At 52.3% G+C, this 26,111-nt stretch overlaps 1 protein-coding gene across 11 annotated transcripts in view; it reads right to left on the bottom strand.

The window, feature by feature from the left end:
* Nucleotides 1-910: 910 nt before the first annotated feature.
* Nucleotides 911-26,111, bottom strand: part of RAP1GAP2 (RAP1 GTPase activating protein 2) — a 55,303-nt gene continuing 30,102 nt past the window's right edge. For 6 of the 11 annotated variants that reach the window (XM_015646758.3, XM_015646762.2, XM_015646763.3 and 3 more), the window contains 23 exons: nucleotides 22,213-22,297; nucleotides 19,839-19,874; nucleotides 19,542-19,586; nucleotides 19,078-19,110; nucleotides 18,538-18,747; nucleotides 18,006-18,109; nucleotides 17,438-17,516; nucleotides 16,631-16,684; nucleotides 16,312-16,395; nucleotides 15,355-15,455; nucleotides 14,588-14,717; nucleotides 14,250-14,405; nucleotides 13,679-13,750; nucleotides 13,188-13,274; nucleotides 12,847-12,981; nucleotides 10,162-10,299; nucleotides 8,272-8,390; nucleotides 8,042-8,155; nucleotides 7,460-7,577; nucleotides 6,835-6,961; nucleotides 5,609-5,688; nucleotides 5,400-5,435; nucleotides 911-4,673 (listed from right to left, as the gene is read on the bottom strand). In XM_015646758.3, the coding sequence (XP_015502244.1) occupies nucleotides 5,427-5,435; nucleotides 5,609-5,688; nucleotides 6,835-6,961; nucleotides 7,460-7,577; nucleotides 8,042-8,155; nucleotides 8,272-8,390; nucleotides 10,162-10,299; nucleotides 12,847-12,981; nucleotides 13,188-13,274; nucleotides 13,679-13,750; nucleotides 14,250-14,405; nucleotides 14,588-14,717; nucleotides 15,355-15,455; nucleotides 16,312-16,395; nucleotides 16,631-16,684; nucleotides 17,438-17,516; nucleotides 18,006-18,109; nucleotides 18,538-18,747; nucleotides 19,078-19,110; nucleotides 19,542-19,586; nucleotides 19,839-19,874; nucleotides 22,213-22,297 (2,116 nt within the window). In that variant the 3' untranslated portion in view covers nucleotides 911-4,673; nucleotides 5,400-5,426. Of the gene's footprint in view, nucleotides 4,674-5,399; nucleotides 5,436-5,608; nucleotides 5,689-6,834; nucleotides 6,962-7,459; nucleotides 7,578-8,041; nucleotides 8,156-8,271; nucleotides 8,391-10,161; nucleotides 10,300-12,846; nucleotides 12,982-13,187; nucleotides 13,275-13,678; nucleotides 13,751-14,249; nucleotides 14,406-14,587; nucleotides 14,718-15,354; nucleotides 15,456-16,311; nucleotides 16,396-16,630; nucleotides 16,685-17,437; nucleotides 17,517-18,005; nucleotides 18,110-18,537; nucleotides 18,748-19,077; nucleotides 19,111-19,541; nucleotides 19,587-19,838; nucleotides 19,875-22,212; nucleotides 22,298-24,555; nucleotides 24,684-26,111 lie in introns of those variants that run through there. The other 5 variants (XM_015646756.2, XM_033518863.1, XM_015646765.3 and 2 more) reach the window with 4 other exon arrangements.

The raw sequence follows: 26,111 nt of genomic DNA, 5'->3' as shown, positions 1-26,111 counted from the left end.
AGTGAAGCAATTCTGGCTGAGCAGCATGCTCCAAGTTTGGTTTTTTTCCAGTTGTCTGCAGTATTTGAGTCTCCCTCCCACCAACCTTTAGAGTCCAGATTCTGTGGGAAACTTTCCAGATTCTGGCTGAAATACTCAACCATTAATTCCCAACTTGCCCATCTGCCAGGACTAGAAAAGATTTCTTCAAATCCTTTAAAACATGTCTAAACTGCTTCTTTTTCTGTTAATCAGCATTGTCTCGCACTATTTAATTTTAAAGCTTAACTTTTGAAACCTCTCAAGGTTGAGCCTGCTCTGAACACGAGGAGCTGTCAGTAACTTTGCACCATGTAACAACTGCCTGTGGTACCAGACAGGCTGTGTGCCCACTGACCGCAGACTGAGCTGCTCAGATTCTCCTACAGCCTTTTCCCTAACCTCTGTTAAAATATTAAAACATAAAAATGGATTTGAAAGGAGGCTGAGGAGCTGGAGAGAGAAAATGCAATTTCCTTGTTAGCTTAGCCAGGCTGTCCAGAGGAGCTGGTGCCCTGAGGGGAGCTCGGCTGGCGCAGACAGACAGAACTCTTGCCTGCTTATGTGCTTTGCCACATGGGCTGGCTGCTGACAGGGGCACTAATTTCAGTTCAGACAGAACAGTTCTCTTGGTTAAATGGCTGAGTGTTGGCAGAGGAGTCGCTGGCTCGTCCTCTGCTGCTCCAGTCTGAGTTGGGAGCACCTGCAGAGATTTCCCCATTTAAACATCCCTCTGCTCTGATACTCCCGGAATGTTTGACCTCACAGGAGCTCTCCTGGGCCCCCACTGCCACAGCTGGACCTGGTTTCATGCTTTCACCTGGTTTTCAAAGCAAAGTTCCCTAAAACCTCCTCTAAAGCTGTCACTACATGGCCACACTTAGAGAGTACGTATATGGACACAAAATATGTTATTTATTGTGAATTTTGCAAAGACACATTTAAGCAACAAAATATACATTTGTGAACCTTTAGTTTTATACATAACAATCTGCTACCATAGCAATAAATTAAATATACATTATTTACAACAGACATAGATCACCAAAAACTACAAAGCACTGCCTCTCTACATCAAAAATAAACTTTGTCAGATACATTTCATCAAGATTTATTTTCACTCTATAAACTCTTCACATTCTCTGATATAAATCCAGCATTTCCCTTTGCAGGACATTCGCAGTGCTACATTCATTGAAGGCAATGAAAGCATGCTGGGGCAGAGGCTGGAGCAGCAGCAGAGCAGTGGGAGCACAGCTGGGACCTGCAGAGGTGCCGGGCTCTGCCCCAGCTCTGGCAGCACCGAGCACAGCCAGGAGATCCCTGCCCCTGGCACAGCCCCTTTGTGGCAGACACATCTCCTGGCCCCTTACCTGCCGTTCTTGAAGCCCCTCAAAACTCTGGAAAGAAACTGAGTTTGTGCTTAGGATCCCCTGCTTCCCTCAAAAAAAGCACCTCTGTGTTGTGCTTTTCTCTGTGGGGTTTTGAGAAGCAGCAAGTACGTGCCAAGCGCTTTCCTGAATGGAAGGCCAGCCAGAGCAGCAGTTCTGCCAGCCCGTGGCAGCTGCACATCAGCCCCTGACAGAGGGGATGCTGCAGAGGGGATGCTGCTGCAGGGGAAGGGGTCCCAGCCCACTCTGCACAAGGACTCGGAGCCAGCGGCACCAGGTGTGGAGCTGCACCTGAGCTGCCACCGCCGCTCACCCAGCGCAGGAGCTGATCTGAACGGGCAGGAGGCTGCAGCAGGAGCAAGCAAGGACCCAGGCCCTGGCAGGAAGGGGAGCAGCCCCCAGCAACAGAGACTTTTCCACACAGCAGAGGCTTCCCCATCACCTCCCTAAGGCGTTTCTGAGCCCCCTCTGCTCCCTCTGCAATGTCATTTCTGAGGAGGGCAGAAGTTGTGTGCATGGAAACAGTGGAATTAGAAAGGAAAATGCACTGCCCAATAATTCTAGTGTCAGTTCAGGATCCTTTCCTTTATATATATATAAATATATATATTTTATACATATATATATATATCTCCCTTTTATATCTGTATAGATGTGTGTCACTTATACTCACAAAACATTTTGCAAAATATATACAGGAACACCTTCAGCCACTGCTGGAAGTGCAGAAGTCCCCAGGATGTTCCTCAAGCACTGCTCAGCCTCAGAACCGCCCCAGACAACCCAGGACACTCCTGGATGGGAGGCGCAGGCCAGCACAGGCAGCTGCGGGTGGGGACCGGAGCATCCAAAGCCCAGCTGCTGCTAAGGAGTGCAGCAGGTTTCAGGCCTTTGGTGAGGAGTGCTGCTGGAAACGTCCCACAGGAGCTGCTGGCAAAGCTCATGCCGGCCCCCAGCCCCACCGCTGCTCCATGGGCTGGCGCAGGACTGACTGCAACAACACTGCAACTCTCCCTGAGGCTTCACACTCTTCTGCCTTTCGTCCCACTTGAACAACTCCCAGATCAATCCAGGTCAAAAAGGAAAGTCACAGTTTCAAGTGAAAGAAAAAAAGCAACAAAACAATCAAAAATGGCAAACCAGCTGACAGTAGCCACTGAATCGTCTGCTGAAAGATCTCACAGAGATCAACACCCATAGGAATGACAACAGCTACAGAACCAAGTGACTTCTCAGAGGAAAAAGCAAACCCAGAGCAGACCCTGGGAGCAAGTCATTGCACCAGTCAGTGTTTCACTGTGCAGCCTCAGGAAATCAGACCAAAGCTTCCAAGAGAAGAACTGGGGGTGGGTTTGAAAGTGCTACTGAAGCATCATCAGACAAGTGCCAAACAGCAAAGTGTGTGATCCTGAGACACCTACAGCTACAGGCTGGACTGAGCATGCTGCATGCTCCTTTTCCAGAGGAAACTCAAGGCTTAAAGTCTATTGAAATGCAACTGGCTGGGAGCAGAAGGGAGCGTCCCCACAGGAGTTATTGATATTTACTAGTCCTACACAGCACCTAGGGCTGGTGAAACTGTTCCCTGCCTTTTCACAACTGTTCTTCTTTAAGCTGGTTGCCCTCCCATCACAGCTACAGCCTTCCCACATGGATTAATTACAGCATGAGCAGAGCACCTGCATGAACTGGATCATAAGGCTCTTGGAGAGCACCTCCCTGCAGGACCAGGGTGAGCAGAGCAGGTTCTGCAAGGCTTGGTTCATCTCTGGCCCAGGGAGATGACAGGGAGGAGGGGAGGTGATGGTTGAATCCTATAAGCACTTGCCCCAGAGAGGAAAGCAGGAACAGCCACAGCCACGGTGTGTGCCCAGGGCTGCTCCAGGAGCACAGCTCTGCAACAGGATGTCAGGTACTCTGTGCACCTTGGAGTGCCCACGGGGTGACTTTGGCACTCAAAGTCCCGTTTTAGTAGGAATCACAAACTTGAAGAACTGTGTTCACTTGAGACTGAGAACCTGATTTCATGAGGGTTTCCAAAGGTCAGGGGACAGGGGGGAATATCTCTGCAGCATCATGGCCTGTCTTCCAGAAAATGGGTACTGGAAATCTACGAGCAACGTGAAATTTACGGACAGGCTTCAGGAAACTTCACATGAAGTTCCATAAAGGAGCAAAAGGATTTCTTGGCGTGTTGAGTGAGGTATTTTCTGGGAAAGGGTAATATGGGAAAGTTACCTTGCAGAATCTATAATCCTTTCAGAACAACAAGAGCTTGCTCAAAAGCAGCAGGACAGACTGCAAGGGCTGGATCAGCCTAATGCCTCACAAATCATTGGAATTTTATGCATTTGCCTGGTGATCCAAGCCACAGGGCAAAGCAGAGCCCACGAGGTAAATCCCCTCTGGTGCCAGTTCTAGTACTTAGAAAAGCTAAAGCTGTGATACACCCCAGCTTTAGCTTTGGGTCACATTTACCAGGCCTGTGCTCAGTGTCAGGCAGGGACAAAGCAGGGAGGACAAACCTGCCAAGGAGGATGAGGTGGCTGCAGTCCCCAGCTCCACTCCCTGAGCCAAGTCACTCACCTGCCGCTTGTGCAAGAAACTGAATAAGTTTGGAGTGGGGGGCTGCCTCTGCCCCAAGAGTTTTGGGGTGTAGGTAGGAGCTGGGGGATGGCTGAAGAGACACTGCAGACCTCACTCCAGGGAGAGATGCCCAGGACCCCCCTAGGGAGGTTTTGCCCTACTGCCCCCAGAGAAGAGCAACAGCAAACATGTTGGAGGGCAAACTGCCCCAGAGCCACTAACACCTAACTTTGGCCTGACCTCCCATGCTTCAAAAAAACAAACATAAACCCCTGTTTCCCCACTGGTAATTGCAAATAAAGCATGGAGGGACCTAAACTATGCAGAGGTCTCTCCTGCTGCCCCTCTGCCCAAAAGGAGCTGCCAGACAACCCAGGGATGGGGGGAATGGACGGTGCCCACCAACCACAGGATGACCCAGCAGAGCAGCAGAAGGGGACATGGCCCTGGCCACACGTGTACAGCACAGTCAGAGACACATCCCCTCCTACACACAGAGCTGGGGGTGCTGGACAGGGGGACACCAGGTGAGAAGGTGGCTGGTCCCTGTCAGGACAGGGCTGCAGCAAGGTGAGAGCTCTTTTCTGGCAGCCAGCAGATGAGGGCACCTTGCTGCCCATGGCCGGGGCGTGTGTGGTCCCATGGGGTGTTGAAGATTTTTCCCTTTGTTGAAACATTCTGTGCAAAGAAGAAAAGGACAAAAGTGTCAGGAGCGTGGAAGGAGAATATTCCCACCCCTGAGGTGTTGGCTAATGAAGCACCTCTCCCAGGGAGGAAGCAGTAGCCACGGCAGTGCCCTTCTCCAAAGCACCAGACCACCCATCACTCCCAGGTTGCAGGAGAGGAAAACTCAGTGATGGGGTGAAAATCCCAGCTCTTTGAGACCCATGCTTTCAGAAATGTAAATTTCTCTCATTTCAAGTTCTACAGGCTCTTTTGCTCAGCTTGGGTCTTCCTAATGACACCCTTAATTTCATGGAACAGAAGGAACCCAGGTAAATCCCACTGAGCTCCCTTTACCTCTGCCCATAAAATCCATCTCGTGAATCTTCTGTTTCCCCTTGGATTTTTGGAATGGGTAAGGGCCTGCACTGTCTTTCCACTCCAGTGCCCAGAGCACAGTGCAGCAATCCTGGAGATGGGCACCAGTGTTTGACAAAGGTTAACTGGGAAGAATGCAACCTGCTTGGGCTGGGGCACCTGACCCTGGGAGCAGGTGCAGGAGCATGGTGCTCCAGAGTATTGGTGGGTGCAGACCTGTCATTAATCCCTCACACACCTACAGCAGCATTTAGGGTGCTCTGAGGTACAGTATGGATCCCATAAGCAATAACAAGTAGTGTCAACAGCCACAGCTGGCCCCAGTCAGCCTTTTTGCACAAGACAGAACATACCAACACTCACCTGTGACAAGTGCATGACTTCCTCCTGCTAGTGGCTCTATGTGAAACAACAGAACATGGGGTGGGTTGTGAACAAAGAGCTAAGAAGTCACAAAATCCCTTCCCTTTTCTCCCTCACAGGCCCCAGAGCTACCCCCAGACCCAGAGCCTATGCTGGGCAGAGAGGACACTGCTGCACAGCATCCCACCAGTGGGAGCCCTGGCACCTACCAAGCTGGAGCTGCCATGGCTGAGTTTGTCAAAGCGAAACTTCAGGTTGGACCTTGGAGAGTTTCTGTTCTTTATATCTGCTGGAGGGAGAGGACAAGCAAAGAACACAAATAATAAACTGTGAACAAAAATATTTGCTGTAGTACTGGCTGCACTCACCCAGCAAGGCACTTTAATAGGCTCTCAGGAGTGCTACCAGTATTTAGTCTGCCTTGGCTGAATGTTTGGCAAAAGCTGTATATTAAGTGTTTGCAATGGAACAAATTGAGGCTTAATTACATTTCAGTCTTTCTCCTGGAAATGCCACTGAAAAGGCTACAAGGAATGACTGATCCATATAATGTATGGGTGGATTTTCATGTTCTTGGCAGGAAAAATACAAAATAAACACTCCAAGCATTAAAAAGGGCTAGTTTAAGGGTTCAGAAAATCACTAATGAAATAAGGAGGAGGACCTGTGGGGTGCCAAGACACAAAAAGCCTGCCTGCAATCCATGGTCCCATTTTGCCTGCAACACTGCCAGGTACAGAGCTGGTGTCCTTCCTGGCTGCTTCAAAAACAGCTCCTCAGCTGACAGTGTGTGTCCACATGGACCGTGGTGCCTTGTGGCAGGCTCTCTGTGGCTCCAGGAATCAGAGCCACGGGGATTTGTGGGTGAGGGGTGACTGTGGCCGTCCCCATCTCACTGCACTGTCACCACAGAACGGGCCAGCAAAGAGCTTTCCTGCCTGTTCTGCCCTTTTGAGTTGCACCTCACTGTGCAAATCATCTGACTGCAATGGATGGAGTTGGTGAGCGGGTTGGCAGGAGAGGAATGGAGCCAAGACCACGGGAAGCTGCTTGTTGATTAAGTAATTGTGAGTCATGGCTCAGCCTCTGGAGACAGTTTCCACAACTACTGCACGTGCCTGTCAGGGGAGACAGGGAACAAAGCCCCAGCAAGAGCCACCTCTGTGCTCTAATTGAGAAAGGAAACAAATTCCCCATGGAAGTACAGAACTACAGCACATGGGGCCATCTCTCCAGAATAGCCCTGTCAGGATGGGCGCCTGTCCTGCCAGGGCGAGCACAGCTGCTGCTTCACGCTGGGACCAGGGCAGGGCTGGCTGGGGGCTCCTCCATCCCAGAGCCACAGACCCCGCTCCAGCCCACCACTACAGGAACCCAGGGTGGCTCCAGGAGCAAAGGCAGAGCTGGTGCCTCCTGCCAGTCTGCTGTCACCCACCTGTGGGGCTCCTGCTCATGATGACAGGGGTGGCCATGGCCCCCACGCCGGGGCTCTCACTGCCAGGGGAAGCGCTGTACACAAACACGTCCTGCTTGAATGGTGATGCGGTGGAGGGCTGGCTCCCCTGCTCACAGAGACAGGACATGGCTTTTCCTGCAGTCAGGTCTTCCCCCACACCCTGCCAATGCCCCACTGCACCCATGCCCACTGCAACCTACTGGCCTGGGTGGACCGAGCAGTGCCCAGGGCATTCCAAGGCTCACTGGGCTGTCAATCACAGAATGGTTTGGGTTCTTGGTTTGGAAGGGACCTTAAAGACCATCTAATCAGACCCTCCCTGCTATGGGCAGCGACACCTTCCACTAGATCAGGTTGCTCCAAGTCCTGTCCAACCTGGTCTTAAACACCTCCAGGTATGGGGCAGCCACAACACCCTGATGTCCCACCAGGGCACGCCAGCCCTCCTCCCCACACCCAGAGATGGGGTTAAGCCTCTCCATGTCAGCAGTGAGGAGGCACCTGGGGGCTGGCAGGCACTTCCCCCCTCAAAGCCCAGAGGTCTGGAGGCAGCAGAGAGCCAAGGGGCGTGAGGAACGTGCCACAGGGAGGGTTTGGTACCTACCACGCTGTCGTACTCCTCCAGGGTCTCGCTCTCCCCTGCCGTGCTGCTGAAGCTGCTGGTGCTGGAGGAGGAACGGGAGATGTTCGACCGCCCGTTCTCTTTCAGCTTGATAAAAGGCCTAGAGAGAGGCGGAACGGAAGGAAGGGCGCGTGGCTGTCACCAGGGAAGCGCGTCCCTTGGACCGTGACAGGGGGACAGACTCTCCTGCACACCCCTGGAGCAAAGGGCTGCCGCAGGAATGAACATTTGGGGTGCTTCAGCACATAACCACTTCCAAAGGCATGGGATAAGGCACTGGGTGGGTGCCCAGCAGGTAGCTCTAGGTCGAGCTGACTTTATCTTAGCACAGAGGGACAGGCACAGCAGCCTTCTATGCCCTGGAGGCAACCTAGGTCAAATGCTGCTCTTTGCTCTTCTTTGTAAAGACCAAAAAGGAGCTGTGCTTATGAATCACCAGAATCTTTTCTCCCTTAATATCAAACTTATTTTACTTACAGTAAAATTTGGATATGGTTTTGTTTGACAATTTCCTTGATGTCTGTTGAGCTGTGGTGGAATGAGGATGGGCTCCTCCTGGCTCACCTGTCTTTGTTGGGACATATTTCAGGGGAGCTGGGGTTGGATGAGGTTTCAGATTTCATCTCTTGGGAAGAATGTCCCAAATCTGGTGTCTTCTGGGCTCCAGAAACACTGTCACTGAGAGCACAAAGAGACAGGTTGCACAAGTTATACAAGAGATTTAAAAAGGATGGTCAAACTGTGCTACCCAACTGAGAGTGGCATATGCTCTATAGGTACCACCACAAACTTACCACCTTGTCCTGCTCTCCGCCTGGCTCTCCGATGTTGTGTGCAGGCGAGGGAACAGCCCTGACCGGCGCTTGATGGGGCTCCTGGACTGGTTCTTGGCAGCAGCAGCTGGGACAGGGGGCTGAAAGCAGAGAACATACCTGGTTTGAGAGCACAGCTCTCTCCTGGGAGTCCAGACACTAAATATCCTGCGAAGAACTGCCTGCACGTCTTAAAACCACATAATGCCAGAACTTCTTTTCTATCTCCTTTTACTTTGGGCCCAAAACCCGAGGAAGCTTATCTTTGGTTCTCCCACAAAATGAGCCCAACTTAAACAAGGCATCCAAATTCACAGCCTGCTCAAGTCTCCACCTCACTCTTCCCCTTGCAGCCCATGCAGCGCATGGCATGTGTCATGAAGCTACTTTACCTTTAAGAAAGTTGAAGTTGCTGGGAACTGCCTAGAGTCTTTTCTCCTGACCAATTATCGGCCATTGCTGAGAATTGACAGCAGTTTAGGCCATTGAAAAGTGGGATTAACTTGTGAACCTTACTTTAAAGTGTAAAACCAGAGCTCTCTGAGTTCTCTTTGTTTCCTGGCGGTGAAAGGTAGCAGAGCTCCGGCCTCTCTCTCTCTGCCCGTCCATGCGGCCGGGCGGGGGCCGGGCTGGGCCTGCTGCATCTCCCGGCTGGGAGATGGGGCCTGCGGGGGGCTTGTCCCGAGCCCTGTCTGGGCCGGGCCGGTTCCTGGCTTGGCTGCAGGTTTTGCCGTGATGGAATTCACCAGAAACTGCCGAGTGAAGAAGGAGAGGGGCTCTGAGCCTGCAGCAAGCAGAGACGGTGACCACACTCTCAGAGCAGCCGTGAGGAACTTTCCATCACAGACTCCTGCACCAGCCGAGGCCACAGAACTACCTACAACAGCCTGGGCAAGATTTTAACTCTTTCATTACTCAGATGAGACTTGCGGATTAATCTTTTTATCCAGAGAGAGAAAAGGAGAATGATCAACATGAAAAGAGACTTTATAAACTACCAGTGACAAGAAAGAAAAGAAACTTCAAGAAAGGTAGAGAATTAAGAAGATGCTTTAATTTAGCTGAAATATCTTTCTGTTAGCCTATGGAGATGGACAATGAAGTCCTGGAAAGAACTCCTTTAATTCATGATAAGTATGTAGGGAGGAATAAAGTGTTCAAAGTGTAAACTTGAGTAATTATGGTATAGTGAAGTGCTGGAAGATTTGAAGCCTTGAGAGGCAATGAGAAAACTGTTGTCTAGTGAAGCTCACAGAAGCAGATGAAGAAGACTTTTTTACCTTTGAATACTCATCCTTAAAAATGCTATCCCTCGACTCATGACCCATACACATCTCAGAGTGATGTGAAAATGGGAGGGGTGGGCTCTGATAACAGCAGCTCTGGGCAGCTGATATCAGGGCAATGGAAAACTATAACAAAAATAGTTTTCGTGTGAGAAACTCCATAAATTAACAGGAAGAAGTTTCTGTTTCTCTACAAAGACAGGTGAAAAGACTGTAGCAAGAATTGGGACTGTTTTAACCACCAAAGTTCCAAAGTTTTTGTCTCTGTTGTCATGTGAACGAGAGAATAGTAAATAGATAAGGGATGAAAAGGTTTTTCTGGAAGTTTATTCTGGTGTTCTTATTCTTGTTGTTTGTCAATAAACTTTCTTTATTCCTTTTAAGTTTTATGCCTGTTTTGCCCTTATTCTAATCCATATCTCACAGCAAGAAATAAGTAATTTTCTTAGTTATTGGTTTTAAACCACGACAGCATGCCACTGCCAGGCTGCATCAGTGGAAAGCAGTGACCTGTCAGGCTGTGGAGGGGTGGGAAGAGGAAGTAACAGTGGGATGGATGGACAGAGGGACGTGAGGACATGCTCACCGAGAAGGTGGTCTTGGTCACCTCGCCGCTGTTGTGTGCAATGCCCCCACTGAGGCTGCCTGGGATGCCACTGCCATGGTGCTTCTTCTGGCTGCCCACCATCGTCTCCATGGAGTGGCTGCGCACCCGGATGGCTCTCTGTGGCAGAGGGGACAGGACAGCAGGTCATCACCACCCAGCAGGGTGCTCTCCCCAGAACTCCTCCAGAGCCTCAGGTCTTCCCCAGGCACAAGGGAGAGCAACCTGTCCATGCCTCCCCGAGAGCAAGCACACCCCAAAAATAGCACAACTCGTAGCAGCCGTGCTGGCAGGTGCAGCTGAGGGTGGGCTGCCCTTGGGGAGCCCCACAGCCACCATGGATCAGATCTTTCCCCATTGCTCTGTGATATCAAGGACTGCACCTATAGGACCAGGAGACACAAGCCCTGCCTCCTGCCTGGCCAACCTCCCATACCCCTCAGCAGGAACAGGGACCACAGCCAAGCCACAAGCCATGTTTGTGTGCACATCTTCCACAATTCTCCCTGGACTCAGAGAGAACAGATCCTCTCCTGCACCTCTCCAGCCTGTCCCAAAACAGCCCCTGAGCTGAACGCTTCACAGCCACACAGAAGTGCTTCTGTTATTCAGTAAGCTACTGCTTGAGAATACATTTAGCCTGAACCACTGATGTGGCTTCTGGTTTGGTCTATCCACCTCTGGAAGGGACTGGAAGTGAGCTGTGCAGCAGTGGCCTCACAGCAGCCACAGGCCCTCCCTGCTCCCTTTGATCTTCATTTCTCCCCGTCAAGCTGCCCCCTTCCCTCACCCTTCACATCAGCTACCTTCTCTGTTCTCAGCTGTTCCCTCAGCTGTGGCTGCTGCTCCTCCAGCCCCTGAATCCCAGCCCAGGCTAAAGAGTCGATGAGCCATGGCAGGCCAAACGCCTGGAGGTGCCAGCACTGCATCTGCAGAATGCAGGCTGTTTGCTGCTGGCTCGGGGGGCATGGAGCCACAGCTGCACCCATACCAGGGTAAGAGGAAGCTGCAGCCCTGAGCTCTCACTGAGCCTCTGGTGCTGAAGACCACAGCCCCAAGAGCCCCTCCTGCCTATCCAATAATGAACATCAAGCAAGAGTCCATCAGACTGAATTTATTTGGGTCAGCAGAAATTCATACACAATTTGACACTGTTCTTAGGTAAAAGTGACCAGTTGCTTTGCTGCAAAGCAGCAGCCACAGGTACTCACACTCTGCAGGCTCCTGCCCAGGGCTGTGGAACTCTGTGAGGTTCCCCAACACATCAGCCCTGAGGAGCAGCTCCTTCCCCACAGAAGAAGCAAAGGCACCTCTCACTCACTCAGAGCCCAGCAGAACTGAGCTCTGCTCACCCCTGAGAACTGGTCCCCTGGTCCCCTGGCCAAGGACATAGGCCTGTAGGCTGGGTCGTAGGTGCAAGGCAGCAGGCACAAAGATGCAATGGGGACCAGATCTCAGCCCTCCTTCACTGTGTGTCCTCCCCGCAGCGCTCTGGCAGTGCACGGTGCAGGACATAAGCCAGCAGGCAGCCCAGCAGTGTGGGCACCAGGCACCCAGACAGGCGTAGCCCACCACGGACCACAGGGCTCACCTCCCACCCCAGCACTCCCTGCAATGCCAAGAGAGCATGGTCTGTCTCCTCACACACACAAAGTGTGCCGGAACATCGCTGTTTAACCTCAGCGTCGGACAATGACGCTGTGCACAGCGGTTCCATTCCTACATGTCTCACCCTGGAACAGGACACATCTGAGCCTTTGCAGCAGGGTCTGTGGAGCTGTGCACCCCTCCTCCCTGGCCCCATTCACCAGACTCACTTCTCTATGCTACAGGGATAACCGTACCTGAGATAACTGCAGGAGCTGTCCCAGCACAGCTGCAGCCAGGACAGTCCCCCTGCCCAATGACAGCTACCCAGCACCAGCCCCCTCTGTGCTAGAGGGCAGCTGCACCACAGACACCTGGCAATGGCTTATAGCCTCAGACTCAAGTGCTGCCCCTCCATCTCGAGGGATGTCCCTGCTTCCCAGCCAGCCTCTGTCCCTACCACCAGTGGCTGCTCAGAGTTTCCTCCACAGTGCTTTACCCATTCCTTTTCCTCCAGCCCACATCACCTGCTTTCCCTCACACTCACCCTGTCTCCCTGGCACACTTAGCAACACTTCCCCCTTCCACATCCAGCACCTTTCTTTCTATCTTCTGTTTTAAGCACAATGACCACCACCTCCCACCCGCTTGCTGTGGCAGCTGCCTGGGGCACCCCTCCTGATCCCTGTCCCACAGCAGTGGCAGCCAGCTGCCAGAACATGAGCAGAACACGTTCTGCCACAGCAGAGCCCAGCTGCAGGCACACCCTGCGGGAGGGGACTGGGCCTGGACTGAGACCCTCTGGTGACACAAAAACTGCTGCAGCACACTGGTAGAGTGTCAGGAACTCTGCAGAAGTCACTCCAATGGGGACGCTCACCAATAATGCAACAGTGCCAGCTTCTGCTTGCTCCCACCAGGACCAGCTTGGGCACTTGGCAGGCTGAGCAGACAGTGGTGGCAGCAGCCCCCACCTCCTCTTGCCACTGTACCCTCAGGGGACACCTCTTGTTTCCAAATATGCACTTTGCCAACCCAAGGTGAATTTTAGCTCTGTTGTTCGCAAGGGCAGGGATTTACCTTGAAAGACTCCAGAAAGCCTCCATGACCCCCATTCTCCAGCTTGTCCTCCTCGGGCCCCAGCCCCAGCATGGTCTGCGTGTGCCCATGGAGCTCATCGTGAAGGTTGTCCAACAAGGCAGCACGTGTCCGGTCCTGCAGGAGAGAAAAGGACTCAGCCAGGGGCTCCAAGGGAGGAGCAGTGGCACCGATCCATGTGACACCAGCTCGTGCCTCGAGGGCAGTGCCCGCCCCATGGTCACCATGCAGAGCACTGAGTTCAACGGGGAAAGGTAGCTTGGAGGAGGAATGGAAGAACTCTCCAAACCCTTTTCCAGGCAGGGACATGTGGGCAGTGTTACCTCCAGCTTCGCAAACTTGTCGGACTTGCAGCAGGCATTCTCAGCATTGATGAGCTTGGTCAGCAGGAACTCTCGGAACTCGGGGCTCTGCAGGGAGACAACCAAGGTGGAAAACACCCACCATTTTAAGACTCTCTATCTCTCTGTGGACCCCACAGCTGTACCAACCCAAAACCCAAGTTCACAGCACCCAGCAGTCCCTCCAGATGTGGAAGCATTGGTGGAAAACCCCAGATGGATTTGAGGTGCCCACCTGCACCAACACAGCACCAGAGCCACTGCTGCCACCTTGCTCAAGTAATGCCATGCAGTGGTGCATGCCACTCACCCTACCATAAACACCTCAGTGTTTTGGAGTCTCAGTGGAAGCCAAAATTAATGCAGATCAATTCCAGAAGTCCTGTTTTCCCAAAGCCAGTGTGCTTGGAAACATCTCGGACGTGCACATCTATTTTTTATAGCTTGGAACATGCCTCCCTCTCAGCTCCTACCTTCTGGAACACCGGTGGGCTCGGCAGGGGTGGGCCAAAGGAGGGAACGTCTTCCCGGGCTGTGACTGATACCTGAGGAGTCAAGAGACACGTTATTCCCACGGGTGCAGCAGGGTAAGGGTGTTGATGCCACCTACACCCAGGTGATATGTCAGATTGCTGCAAGGCACATGCAAACACCAAGGACCATCAAAACACTTTAACAAATGAGGTGTTTTACAAATACGTATTTTATGCACTGATGTCTGTATACACACACATTATGTAACAGTGCATACATAACACACCTGTGTGCATGTGTCTGTGTGTGTTCATCACACAGGGACAAGTCTCCACCAGGCCTAAGGATTTACCTTGAAAATACTGACTGCATCACTAAGCACAGGACAAGTGCCCTTGGCAACCTGTGCCAGGGCCTCACCACCCTCAGACAGAAGAATTTCCTCCTAATTTCTAATCTAACCCTACCTTTTGCAAGTGGGAAGCCATTCCCCCTTTTCCTGTCCCTCCATGCCCTCGTCTAAAGATGCTGAAGAAAAAATGGGTAGGTGCACATTGGGACTGCCCTCACCTTGTATGCTGTATTATCCGCCTCGGGGTTTTCCACCTGCACCACAATATAGGCATGCAGGAAGTTGGAGGCAATCATGTCTGGGACAAATGGCGTGTTCTCCTCTTGGAAGATAATTGCCACGATGTCATTGCCAATGTGCCTCTTCCTCTGGAGCTAAACCAGAAGGGAGAACATTGGGTCAGTGAAACTAGGCGGTTCTGCTCCTGCAGGAGCAAGCACAGTCCCAGGCTGGGGAGCCAAGCAGCCACTTCCCACAGCTTGGCAGTGCCCACAGCACTGGGCAGGGCAATGTCAGCCCCCCACTCAGACCCTTCTGTGCAAGCAGCTTCTCTTACTTGTTGTGTGTCTCCTTCGGTAAAAGGCAGCTTTGTAGAGACATGAAACATTATCTCCCTGTCCCTGAACACCGTGTACACAGACTCTGCTCCCGTCTGCCCATGGCTGACATCCAGGCCTCCTCGAAAACTGGAGATCAAGGGAAAGGCGGAGAGAAAAGAAGAGATATTAATTGAAAGCTTCACAGAAAACACCAGCAGCTGTCAGGGGACAGGCTGATGGAACAGCCCAGCTCATTTATCTTCATCTAGCAGTGAGCAAACGGGAAAGAACAAACCATGCGTCATGTGTAGTAACCAGCCATCCTTGTCACCAGCCTGAAATACAGGGTGCACATAAAGCAGGGCTGGTCAGCCAGGGCTGACCACAGCCATGGGCACCAGCTGTGACCTCACCATCCCTCAGCAGCAGTGAGAGTCTGTGCCTGCACTGTGGCTGCTGCAGTGACTGCCCTGGGAGCACCCGTGGCTGAGCCACAACACCGGGCATGGCACATTTCCACAGACTTCCTTCCATCTATGACTGAATATAGCTAGATTTTATCACAACCTCAAAGCTGCAGGAAAAGAAGTTTTTCTCTCTTGGCAGCTCCAATTTTTTTTTAAACTCCCCCAGCTTTGAAAAACAAGCCAAAGCTATATTTGCTTCTGCTCCACACATCCCGCTCATGAGCGAGATGACTTCTGTTCTCACACGTAGATATTTTTACAGATGACATGGTCTCTTGTTAATGTATTTGTAAAATCATCCTTTTTATCTAACTTACCCTTTGAAGTCCTGGAGAGTTATGGTGTCTCCCAGAAAACTTAAGAAGTTCTTGAAAGCAGTGCTCTCTTCATTATTGCCAAACAGCTCCTCCTCTTGGGTCTACAAAACACAGGGTGCATCTGCTGACAGCCCCAATTTCCCTGCCTGTCCAATCCCCTGCCACCTCCAGCTCCATCCACAGCATCCCTGGGGTCTGACTGGCACCTTGTTCCATGGTGTCCTGTACAGCCACAGGCTGCTCCCCACCTCTGCTCCCCAGCTGGTACCACCACATTCACCACCAGCCATCAGCACCATCTGTGGGCTTCCACAGCCTAGGGTAAAGCTGCTGAGAGCCTCTTCTGAGCCCCAGCAAGGACCTTGGGATAATATCCAGGAAATACCAAACCAGAAGTGAATCCTCTGTTGAAAAATCCCTAATCATCTCCTGCTTGCTGTATTTCAAAATAATCAGACCCTAATTACGGCCTTGCGTGAGTCACTCAATCCAACCCAAAATGCAACATGTAAGATAATTAGAGTGCCTGTCAGAGTAATTCTCGGTGAGTTCTGAGGCTGAGCTCTGCACTCCCCATCCAGAGTCCCCCTCCTAATTACAGCATTTTCAGCAAGTGCCTCTCTTCAGAGCCCACAGTCCCTCCAGACAAAAGTAGCTGTTTAACTGTCTAAACATGTATCTGATTAAAATACCATGCCTGCTAAAATCCATTTTCTCATCCACTTTTCCCTACAGCAGCTTGTGGGCTGATTTCCATACTGAGACTTTTCAGTCATATCATTTTTTAATGAGTAGGGAAAACATCCGAGCAATGAGGAACACAGTCAGTGAGGACATCCAGCGATACGAGGTGCTGCACGTGGCAGAATTAACGTCAGAGGTGAGTCTGTGCTCGTGAAACATGGATCTCTGGGGCACAGGGACATGCTCCATGCAAGTGGCATGGGGACAACTCACCTGCCTGAACTTCTGATAGATCACACCAAACTTGAATGTGTTGTTGACCTCATGTTCATCGTAAGACACTATCATCTGGGATGCCTGCAAGAAAGCAAAATGCCAGTTGTTTCATCTGATGAATGATGGCCAAAACATCCATGCTGAGGGGTGAGGAGAGCCCACCAGAGCTGCAACAGGGTACAACAACAGCTAGGCAGCACCAGGGGAGTAGAAGGGGGAAAGAAGCCAAATTCCCACGTAATTAGGCTTAAAGTTTTCAACAGTGGTCCTGGGTGTCCCTGCAGAACACACGACCAACTCAGGCAGGTTACCTCACCTTGGGGTAGAGAACTGGGTTAAACTTCAGCCCAGAGGCATCGTCACAGAAAGCCTGTGGGCAAGGGGAAAGAGCAGTCAGTGCCAGATCCTTGGCCAAAACTTCAGGCCACGAAAGTCTTATAAAGAAGCCAAATACAGCCTCCAATAGCAGGAGCTCCCCACTTCACATCCTCTCATTGGGATGCCCCATGGTCTGGCTGGCCCCGACTGAGGATGCAGCAAGCCAAGTCCCATGTCTCTCCATGTCAAATGAGTGCCATTTTCTCTCCTTGCCTGGGATCAGCATGAAACTAACAGCAGGGCCAGCACACAGTACCACCAAAGTGCCCCCTGACCTGAGAGCCCAGGCACTGCTGCCCAACACATTCCAGCGCTGCCCAACACATCCCAACACTTCCCAACACATCCTAGTGCTCCCCAACACATCCCAACGCTGCCCAACACTGCCCAACACATCCCAATGCTGCCCAACACTGCCCAACACATCCCAATGCTGCCCAACACTGCCCAACACATCCCAACGCTGCCCAACACTGCCCAACACATCCCAACGCTGCCCAACACATCCTAGTGCTCCCCAACACATCCCAACGCTGCCCAACACATCCTAGTGCTCCCCAACACATCCCAACGCTGCCCAACACTGCCCAACACATCCCAATGCTGCCCAACACATCCCAACGCTGCCCAACACATCCCAACGCTGCCCAACACTGCCCAACGCTGCCCAACACATCCCAATGTTGCCTGATGTGCACTGGCTCGGGCTTTGCTGCATGTGCTCCAACCAAACCAGGCAATTCACCTTTGCAATCTGGGGGATGCTCGGGAGTTTGCTGAATCCTGACAACGGAATCCTTTCATGCAATGTCTTCACTTTGGACCTAGCAAACAAACAACAATGAGCAGACAGATGTCAGAGAGTGTCTACAGCAAAGTGACACCCATTGTTGGGAAACACTGTTGAGCTGCCTTTGTTGGGCCTGGTTAGTGAGCAAAGGCCCGATTTGTCTTCTCATTCTGCAGCTCTTAAAATATTCATAGTTCGGAGGAAAATGACACAGTGGTTCAGACATGCTGTGTCCTGTCATCTTATGGAGGGGTGGTGAGAGAAGTGACTGGTGTTATCCCAGGAAGGATTAAACCTACTGAGGTTTACATTCAGCTCCAGTGGCAACAGATCAAAGCTTCACATTCATTATCAGGTTTAGGCAGTCCCAGCACAGAAACACAGGGATGCTGCCACTGCCTCCCCTCCCACCCAGACCCCCTCCACATGCTGCCAGTCCAGCTCAAGCACTTGCTGCAGAAACAGAACCAGGGACTCCCAGAGAGAGAATATTTTGTTAAATAAAGCTTTTTTTTTTCCATACCTGAGTATAACCCTTAAATATTCTGTGCCATCTGTCTCCTCGCATTTAACAGAAAGGATCAGATTTCCGAGGCTGCTGGCTGTACAGTAGAAATTTAAATGATCCTAAAAATAGAAAACAGCACGTTAGCAGCCAGGAAGCAACTTGCCGATGGCAAGGGCACTGTCTGGACACTCACCTGCTACCTCAACACCCTCTCATCACTCACACACTTGCAGCCCCTTGCCAGGATCAGGGTTGTGAGCAAGAGGGCAGGGGCTGCCATACAGGCCCTTGTGCCTGGCTGAGCCCCAGGTCCCCAGCAACAGGAGGCTCAGAGCCAGTGTCCCCACTGGTGTCACAGGAGAGCTGTGGCAGTGGGGCCAGGGCCAAAGGCCACATGTGTAGCCATCACTGCGATGCTGGGAACCTACCAGTGCCTCCAGTCCTTGCAAAGAGGGAGATTGTAAAACTTTCCCATTTTGCTCACAATTGGAGAGTTTTCTTATTCAAAAGTGTGTAACTTTGAGTCCCAGGGGGCAGAGGAACCCACCTTCCCCAGGAAATGCTTGCGGTAGGCTCTGGCCTCTCCCTTGCACTCCAGCTTGTAGCCATAGGTGCTGGGGCTGAGGTTTTCCTCCTCCTCCTCGCCAATGCTGCTGTCAGATGAGGTGGGTGTGCCAAGGTTTTCTGGGTCTTCTATCCAGTATCCCCCAAACTGGGGCAGGATGATCAGCGGGTACGGGCGACCCTTCTCTAGGATCTGCAGAGATATGTGCCATGAGGGGTCAGGCAGGATCAGGGTGTGGATGTGGGATGCAGAGCTCATTGCCCCATGTTTTGCCCTCGCTACTGCAGCAGACCCCAGCCCTGGCACCAGGAGGGACAAGTCCAGCCCCTCTCTGAAACCTCTTTTCTGTCACAGAAGAAGGCACATGCTACTGAGGAAAAGCCAAAGCCCACAAAGGTAGGGAGGGGGAAACATGCTTTATACAGCTCCTCTCAGAAACAGAATCTCCACCAATTCCTCTGCCATCAGCAATTTTGAAAAGGCATTCACCCAGAAGGTGTTCAGGGGGTTCAGGGCACCTACCTCATCGATGCTGGGGTATGGGATGTAGTCTTCCTGGAAAAAGGAACCAAAACACCATCTATGACCATCTGTTCCCCACCAGCCGACCCTTAACACCCCAGCCCTGCCCACCCAACCCAGGGAGTGCCTCCAGCACCCACTGGTCCCTCACAGGAAGGCATCAACACAGGCTAAGTCCTGCCTAAAGGCAGTTCCTCTACTGGTGCAACTTCCCAGTGCAGTGGCAAACCCCAACCCTTTCGCACAGCTGGAAGCTGAAATGCACCAGTCTGGACATAAAGCTGGCTTAGGGATTTACAGGCACCATGCTTCCATCTCTGCAATTCAGTCAGTGCCTTGTTTTAGATAACATATAAATCCTCTCCAACCCTTTGAGTGACTGTCTTCGACAATCACATTAAACCTCTGAAGGCGGGGGGGGAGGACTTTGAAGAGTCCCCCTCAAGAAACAAAAATCAACCAACCTTGTGTTTTTGGCTTCCAGACCTCTGTTCTTCCAGTTTTGGTGCCTGTTTGGAAGAAAATTAATTCATCAAATAATTTAGATACTTTTACCAACACAGGGGGTCAGTCCACCAACATGAGGGTATTTTTCTACATGGAATCACTCCGACCCAAGTGGCTGCAAGGTGGGGTCTGTTCCTGGGACAGGCCTCCCAGCACTGCTGTGGAGCCTCTGCTCTCAGGGGCTCTGCTGGGGCAGAGTTACTTAATCAGAGTTACATTAATCCCGAGTCACTGGCATGCACACTGCTGCTCACCTGCATTTTTTCCAGCATTTCGAAGAATTCTGCTGACTGAAAAGAAAAGAAGGAAATCTACTGTTCGATAAAAGCAGACACAAGGCAAGGCAGTCCAAGCCATGTCACAGCAGGGACACCTGAATGAGACCCAGCAGCTGTGACACTGGGAGCTCCCATCCAGCCCAGCTTGGAGCTCAGCACCACTGCTGTGGGTGCCCTTGCCAGAAGCACTCGACCCCCACAAATGCTGAGCTTTGTGCACGGTTTGATCGGGGGTCTTGAATAATTTATTTTCTTAATCACAGCAGCATTGATGAAGCTGCTGCTTCACCAGAGGTTCTGGGTTGCCCAGTGCAGGGTTAATCCCCACCTGCCAAAGGAACTAAAGAGATCACTGAGCTGCTCCAGTTAGAAACCTCATTTCTACTGCCTGCCTCAAGAGCCACAGGGCCGGGGGCAGGAGCTGCAGCCACCACGCACAGGGGGTGGCCCTGCACCCTCAGCAACACGGACAGAGGGGGCTCAGGGACAAGAGCATCACCTCTCTGGGAGAGCTGCCAGAACCCTGCTGATGGCCTCTTCCTCAGCAAGGAACTTGAGGTAACCCTGCTTCCACCCTGATCTACCTGATCTGCCTAGGCTGGGCCCCTCTCCTGCAGATGGCCGGTGCTCCATGCAGCTGCTCTGAGCCACCCTTTCAGCACAGCACCCGCAGCAGCTGGGCTGGTCACACAAATAAATCACCCAGCAAACTGTGCCTGTTAATGTGGCACTCCCAGTAAAACCCTAAGTGGCTTTTCTGGAGGTGTGGGCACCTGTCCCGGCCCTTCTCTCAGCCCTCTTTCCATCCAGCCTGGGTTTGCTCCAGGAGAGGCTGGGCCGGGACAGCACTGCCAGCCCAAGGGGAGAGGGACAAGTGGCATCAGCAGCTCCCACCCTACCAACTGTCAGCAATGGGTTTTGGGAGAGACATGTGTGATTTGGGGCAAAAAATGGGGTCATGGTTACAAGGGGAAAGGCACAGAGGATGATTTTTAGTCAGCTCTTAGAATAGACTGAATTCTCAAAAGACAAAAAAAAAAATAGAGGAAAAAACAGAGGAGGGGATGAAGAAATGAAAATCAAAGAAAAAGTCTGAGAGACATTTTTTCATTTAATATTTGTGGTGAGCAAAGGTGGGATTTACAGCACAAGCAGTCTATGGCTGCCAGCACATGTGGGGCAGCCATGGCTTGGACACAGCCCTGGTTGTTTCAGCTTTAGACTATGCCTGTCCATACCTACCACCCCTGCAGGAGTCACAAAGAAAAACCTCAGGCTCAGACAGCTCTGTGCCCACAACTGGATGCTCTTTAAAAAGTATTTTCCTTAGTTTAAGCTTGGCTTGAATTCTGCTTATCTCCAGGTACAAATGTTCTTGGATAGTTTCAGGTCTCTACCAGTAGCCGAGACGTGACCCCATGGTGGCACCCGACCCACCTGGTACAGCAATTCCCTCAGAAAATGTCCACACATCCTGGGCAAAGCATGCAGAGGCTGCACCCTTCAGCGAGCTGTGCACACTTAGAGTCAGCTTTCCTGGGCCACGAAGGAAGGGATCAGGAAGAAAAACCTGCACCAGGCAGGATCTGCCACGAATAGAGGACAGCAAGCAGAGCTGTGCCAGCACCCCTCCCCAGCACCCTCCCCCACGTGTCTGCAGCATTCACCAGCAAGCCCTGGAAGAAATCTATTACCTTCCTGGCATCATCCCCCAACTGCATCAGCCACACAGCCAGACTTCCTCATGGGCACCCAGCAAGAGCGGCTGAGCACCAGCCCGACCATCCCAGCCCGGCCATCCCTGCCCGTCCCCACACCTCCCTTAGTTAATGTTTCCTCAAGCCAGAGGCACAGCAGGACAGCTGTCTTGTTATTTCAAAGGGTGGCTCCCCTGGGAGGCAAAGTGCCCGGAACAGGTTGGGCAGGAAGCAGGTGAGGGTTTGCAGGGGACGGGCAGGTGCCTGCTGCAATGCACAGCTCAAGAGGTGAAGCCTCACGGTGGGATGCCCAGCCCCACGGCAGGGACACAGAGTCTGCCTCATGCTGGCACAGAGCCACCCAGCATGGGGCTGGCCAGGGCTGCTGGAAGGAAAGCAGCACCTGGACTCAGCATCCAGCTTGGCATCACCGCTCGCGACAGCGTAACAGGAGCACCAGCACAGGATGGGCCGGCACGGCCCCACTGCCAATGCAGAGAGGGATGGCATCGGAACAGGCTGGATTCCAGAAACCACCTACTGCTGCTCCTGTGGGAACAGCCCTGGTCCGTGCAGCCGCTGCGTTGGAAGTGCTGCTCCCCACCAGCCTGGCTCTCCAAAAGCGGGCCCTTGGCCCAGCGCCGCGCTCTCACCTTCATGGTCGGTGGGGCCGTGAGAGGGGGTGACAGGGGCCGCTCCGGGACGGTCACATCCGTGCTGTTCAGCAGCTCCTGCTTCCTGGAAAACCAAACACAAATGTCAGCTCCCCCCTGCCAGAGCCAGCGCACAATGCAGGAGATAAGGGTTATCTCCCTTGGCAAAGCCGTGGTGTGCAGCTGCCTGCACAGTAATATCTGGAATCTGAGAAAAAACCCAGAAGACATTGTGAGAAGGTGATAAAAGTCATCAGAAGAGCCCGTGCCCAGGGTGGGCTGTGAGTCCTCATGCATGGTGCTGGTGGTACAGGTGCAGCAGGGCTGGGTTCCTATAATAGTCCATCCCCATGGCTTCCCTCCCTCTGGCACCCTCTCCACCAGGGAAGGACTGAGCAGCCTTCTGGCAGCAAAGGAGGCTCAGTGGCACCCAAGGACACCCCAGCAGGGCTTTGAAGGGACCCAGCAGAGGACCCCTTTGCCAACACAGCACCCGGCACCAGATTTGGAAGTACCAAGAGCCATCATGAAGATGCAAGACCCCAGGAAAGCATAAAGCAGCCCCTGTGCCATGGAGATGTCAAGACAGCACCCCCCCCACACCAAAATCCCCTAAGATTTGGAAAAGTACGGCCTCAGCCCTCCCCTGAGCAAAATTCCCATCCTTCTCGCCCGGCAGTTCCTGGGCAGGCAGCCATGCCATTACGCAGTGACACTGCCAGATGTTCCCCCAGGAGTCAGAAACTCTGAGATTTAATTTAGTTTCCTCTTGTCCCTGCCAGGTTAGTCCTGCAGAAACCGGGCCAAAATGTCCAACTGTTTATCTCGCCATAACGAGGTTTGGTTCCCATGGCAGCATGCCCCAGGATGGCTCCACACAGCACTGGTGCCCGCCAGGGCCTCTCCAAAACACGCAGCTCCTGTCAAAGGCTGCACCCTGACCTCTGCAAACATTTGCCCCTCTGGAAACACCTGCCCTCACCACCAGCCCCACCGCCCCTAGCCCTGCCCTCCAAGCCCCAGTACTTGTGACACGAGGTGACAATCACGGGGAAGCACGGTGCCTGCAGCAGGGCCCTGCGCCACAGAGATGCTGAGGGGATTAAGTGGGGCAGCAGAAGGGATGCAGAGGGAGGCAGCAGGGATGCTGGGAAGGCAAAGTGGGACCAGCAGCATCATCCTGCTCACAGCCAGGGGAGTCATGGCACCACCTGGGCTGTGCCAGCAACATGGACTTAGCCAGAGGCACTGGAGGAAATACCCATTGCATTGTGTCCAAATGTGAATCCAGACCAAGAACTGATGTCTCACATTACATCAAATCAAAATAAATCTTTCTCTCTTTTTCCTATCAGAGCAGGTTAAATTTACATTTGTTACAGCTCATTTGAGCTCCTGGCATCTTCCAGTTTTTCAGTGCAAGAAGTTAACTGGAGCAGTGTGGAGCACTAGTGGAATTCCTGTCCTGCCCATCCATACTGTTTATCGAGCTCCTTCCCCCTCAGCTCTCCACAATCTCACCATGTCGCTGCTGCTGAAAAATGCCAAGGAGGACAGATTTTCCTTGTTTGCTCTTTGACTTTCTAGGACACTAAAGCACAGACTGATCTGGAGCAAACCACTCATTCTCTGCTCTCCTTGCTTTGAACCCTGAGCTCTGCCTGATTGCACTCGGCTGCACAGTGGCCTCAAAGGCATAAAACAGATACGACTTTGAAAAGATTAAAGTTACAGGGATGCGTACAAATAATTTGATTTGATCTGGGATTTGTAGTGGGTTGCCATAGCATCATAGTCTAAGTATTATAAAATCACCCAACTTAACAACATGTTCCTCTGTCACATGCTGGCTGCTTCTTTGGGGCCAAACTGCTGGAACTGCTCCTGCAGTTCCGGGAGAGCAAAACAATCCCATCTCCACGGGCTGTTTGGCTCTTTGCTGGCAATCTGTTATGTCAAAGTCCAGCCACAGACACCGATGATTAAGCCTGCCCCCAGCGCTGGTGTCAGGGGCCAGCATTTCCCAAACCGATTGCCCTCAGGGGATGAAAAATGAATCAGGAGGAAGATTGGCAGGTCTCTGTGCACCAGGATGCAGCCCTCAGGCAGCCCCCTGAAGTGACTGCAGAGCCAGCAGGGGCTCACAGCAGCCCTGCACTGTGACCAGTCCCCAGCTGACACTGAGGGTGCAACTCTTTGCAAAGCCTGAAAGCAGCAGAGGTGGCCAGCAAAGCCTGAAGAGCAGCAGAGGTGGCCAGCAAAGCCTGAAGAGCAGCAGAGGTGACAGGTGCCCACGCCAGCAAGGATGGGCTGGGGCTGCTGAGCAGCTCCCCACGCACTCACCTCTCCCTGGCACCACAGGAGATGCGCGGCTCCAACACTGATAATGTAACCAAAGGTCACAGGGCTGTGCTCAGTCCCTAAGGGGGCACCTGGCAGGTACCAGGGGGCTCTGCATGGCCTAATTCCCGTGCCCACCCTGGCCACGGCCACGGCCACGGCCAGACACCAGCGCACAGGACAGGCCAGAGCATCCTCCAAAGCCACGGCTGAACATCAGTCTCTCCAGAAGGAAACGCGGGTATCACTTTTGTAATTTTATTTCTTTGTTTTTCTCATTAGGCAAATTATGAGAGAAGGAAAAGAGAGAATTAGAATCCTGCATACTTAGTAAATCTAATTAAGGAAATACCTTAATGCGGTTATGGCAGGGCCGACTGCAGGGTTTCCGAACAGAGACAGATCACCCCAGCCATGCCAGCCCCCTCCTGGGACTGTGCTTGGGGGGACCTATTTCCAGCTCTCAGGGAGGCAAAGCCCACCTGCCAAGGGTTGGTCCTTCCAAAGAGGGAAAAAATAGGGATTTTTGTCCCCCCATTTTGGGGGAAACCATGGGCACTGGTGAGCTCCAAACACAGCAAGGGCAGGTGAGTTCTTTCTCTTTATAGCATCCCTGATCACAGTCCTAAAGCACCTTCAAATTAATATCCTGTATTTGGTAAACCCCAGGGACATACTGACATTCTGATTATAAAGTCCTGTTCAGCACAGAGCTGACCTGGACCCTTGGAGTGCTCCCATCCAGACCCTGACTGTGAGCGCACACTTCTCTTGTGCTCTCTCAAGCCAAAGCCTAGTGAAAAACCCCTAATGCACCCCACCTCCTCATTTCATCTATCTGATTTATTTCCCAGACAGGCTCTAAATCAACATGGTACATTTAGATAAATCACAGGTGCAGAGGGGAGATGTCATTACCTGACTTGGTGAAATACTGCACAACACGTGGTTGGCTCTACCTCTGCCAAGATGTGCAAATGAGATGAGAGCATCCCAGGTTCCCCGAATGCCTATGCTTAATTCCACAGATCAAACCTGGCCTAAGGAGGTACCAAACTCCTGCAGCAACAAGTTCTGCCTGTCAGATGCCTCATCCTTGAGAAGGTCAGCAATGACTCTCCTGTAAATTAACAGCCTCTATTTTTGGACTCATCATTTTTTATCCTTGATGGGCATCACCTTGCCAGCTGCTTCCTTTTTAGTTTGTTTAATATTTCATGCCCTGTCTCCTAAGTTTTCAGAGGGGACTGTGCTTTCATATCACTTTCCATCCTGCCCCTGGCCAGACTCAGCCCCGTCCACAGCAGGCAGTGGGAGCAGGGCACAGGCTGCTCGCCCTCCCTCTGGGGGGCTCCTCTCCATCCCCGCCCCACCTGGGACTGACCCCTGGCTCCCAAGCCACAAGCAGCTGCTGTTACACCAGGCAGAGCAGCAGTGGCCAGGAGCCCTCACCAGCTGCTCACAAGTTGCAAAAAACACCCAAAACTGTGGGGTTTTTGCAACACATACAAGGGCACCTTGCTGTGAGTTTACACCTGGAAATCTGCAGTGAGTGCCTA

Source organism: Parus major, chromosome 19 (assembly GCF_001522545.3).
Source record: "Parus major isolate Abel chromosome 19, Parus_major1.1, whole genome shotgun sequence".
In the NCBI taxonomy this organism is placed as follows: domain Eukaryota; kingdom Metazoa; phylum Chordata; class Aves; order Passeriformes; family Paridae; genus Parus; species Parus major.
This window is presented reverse-complemented; position numbering and strand designations above follow the sequence as displayed.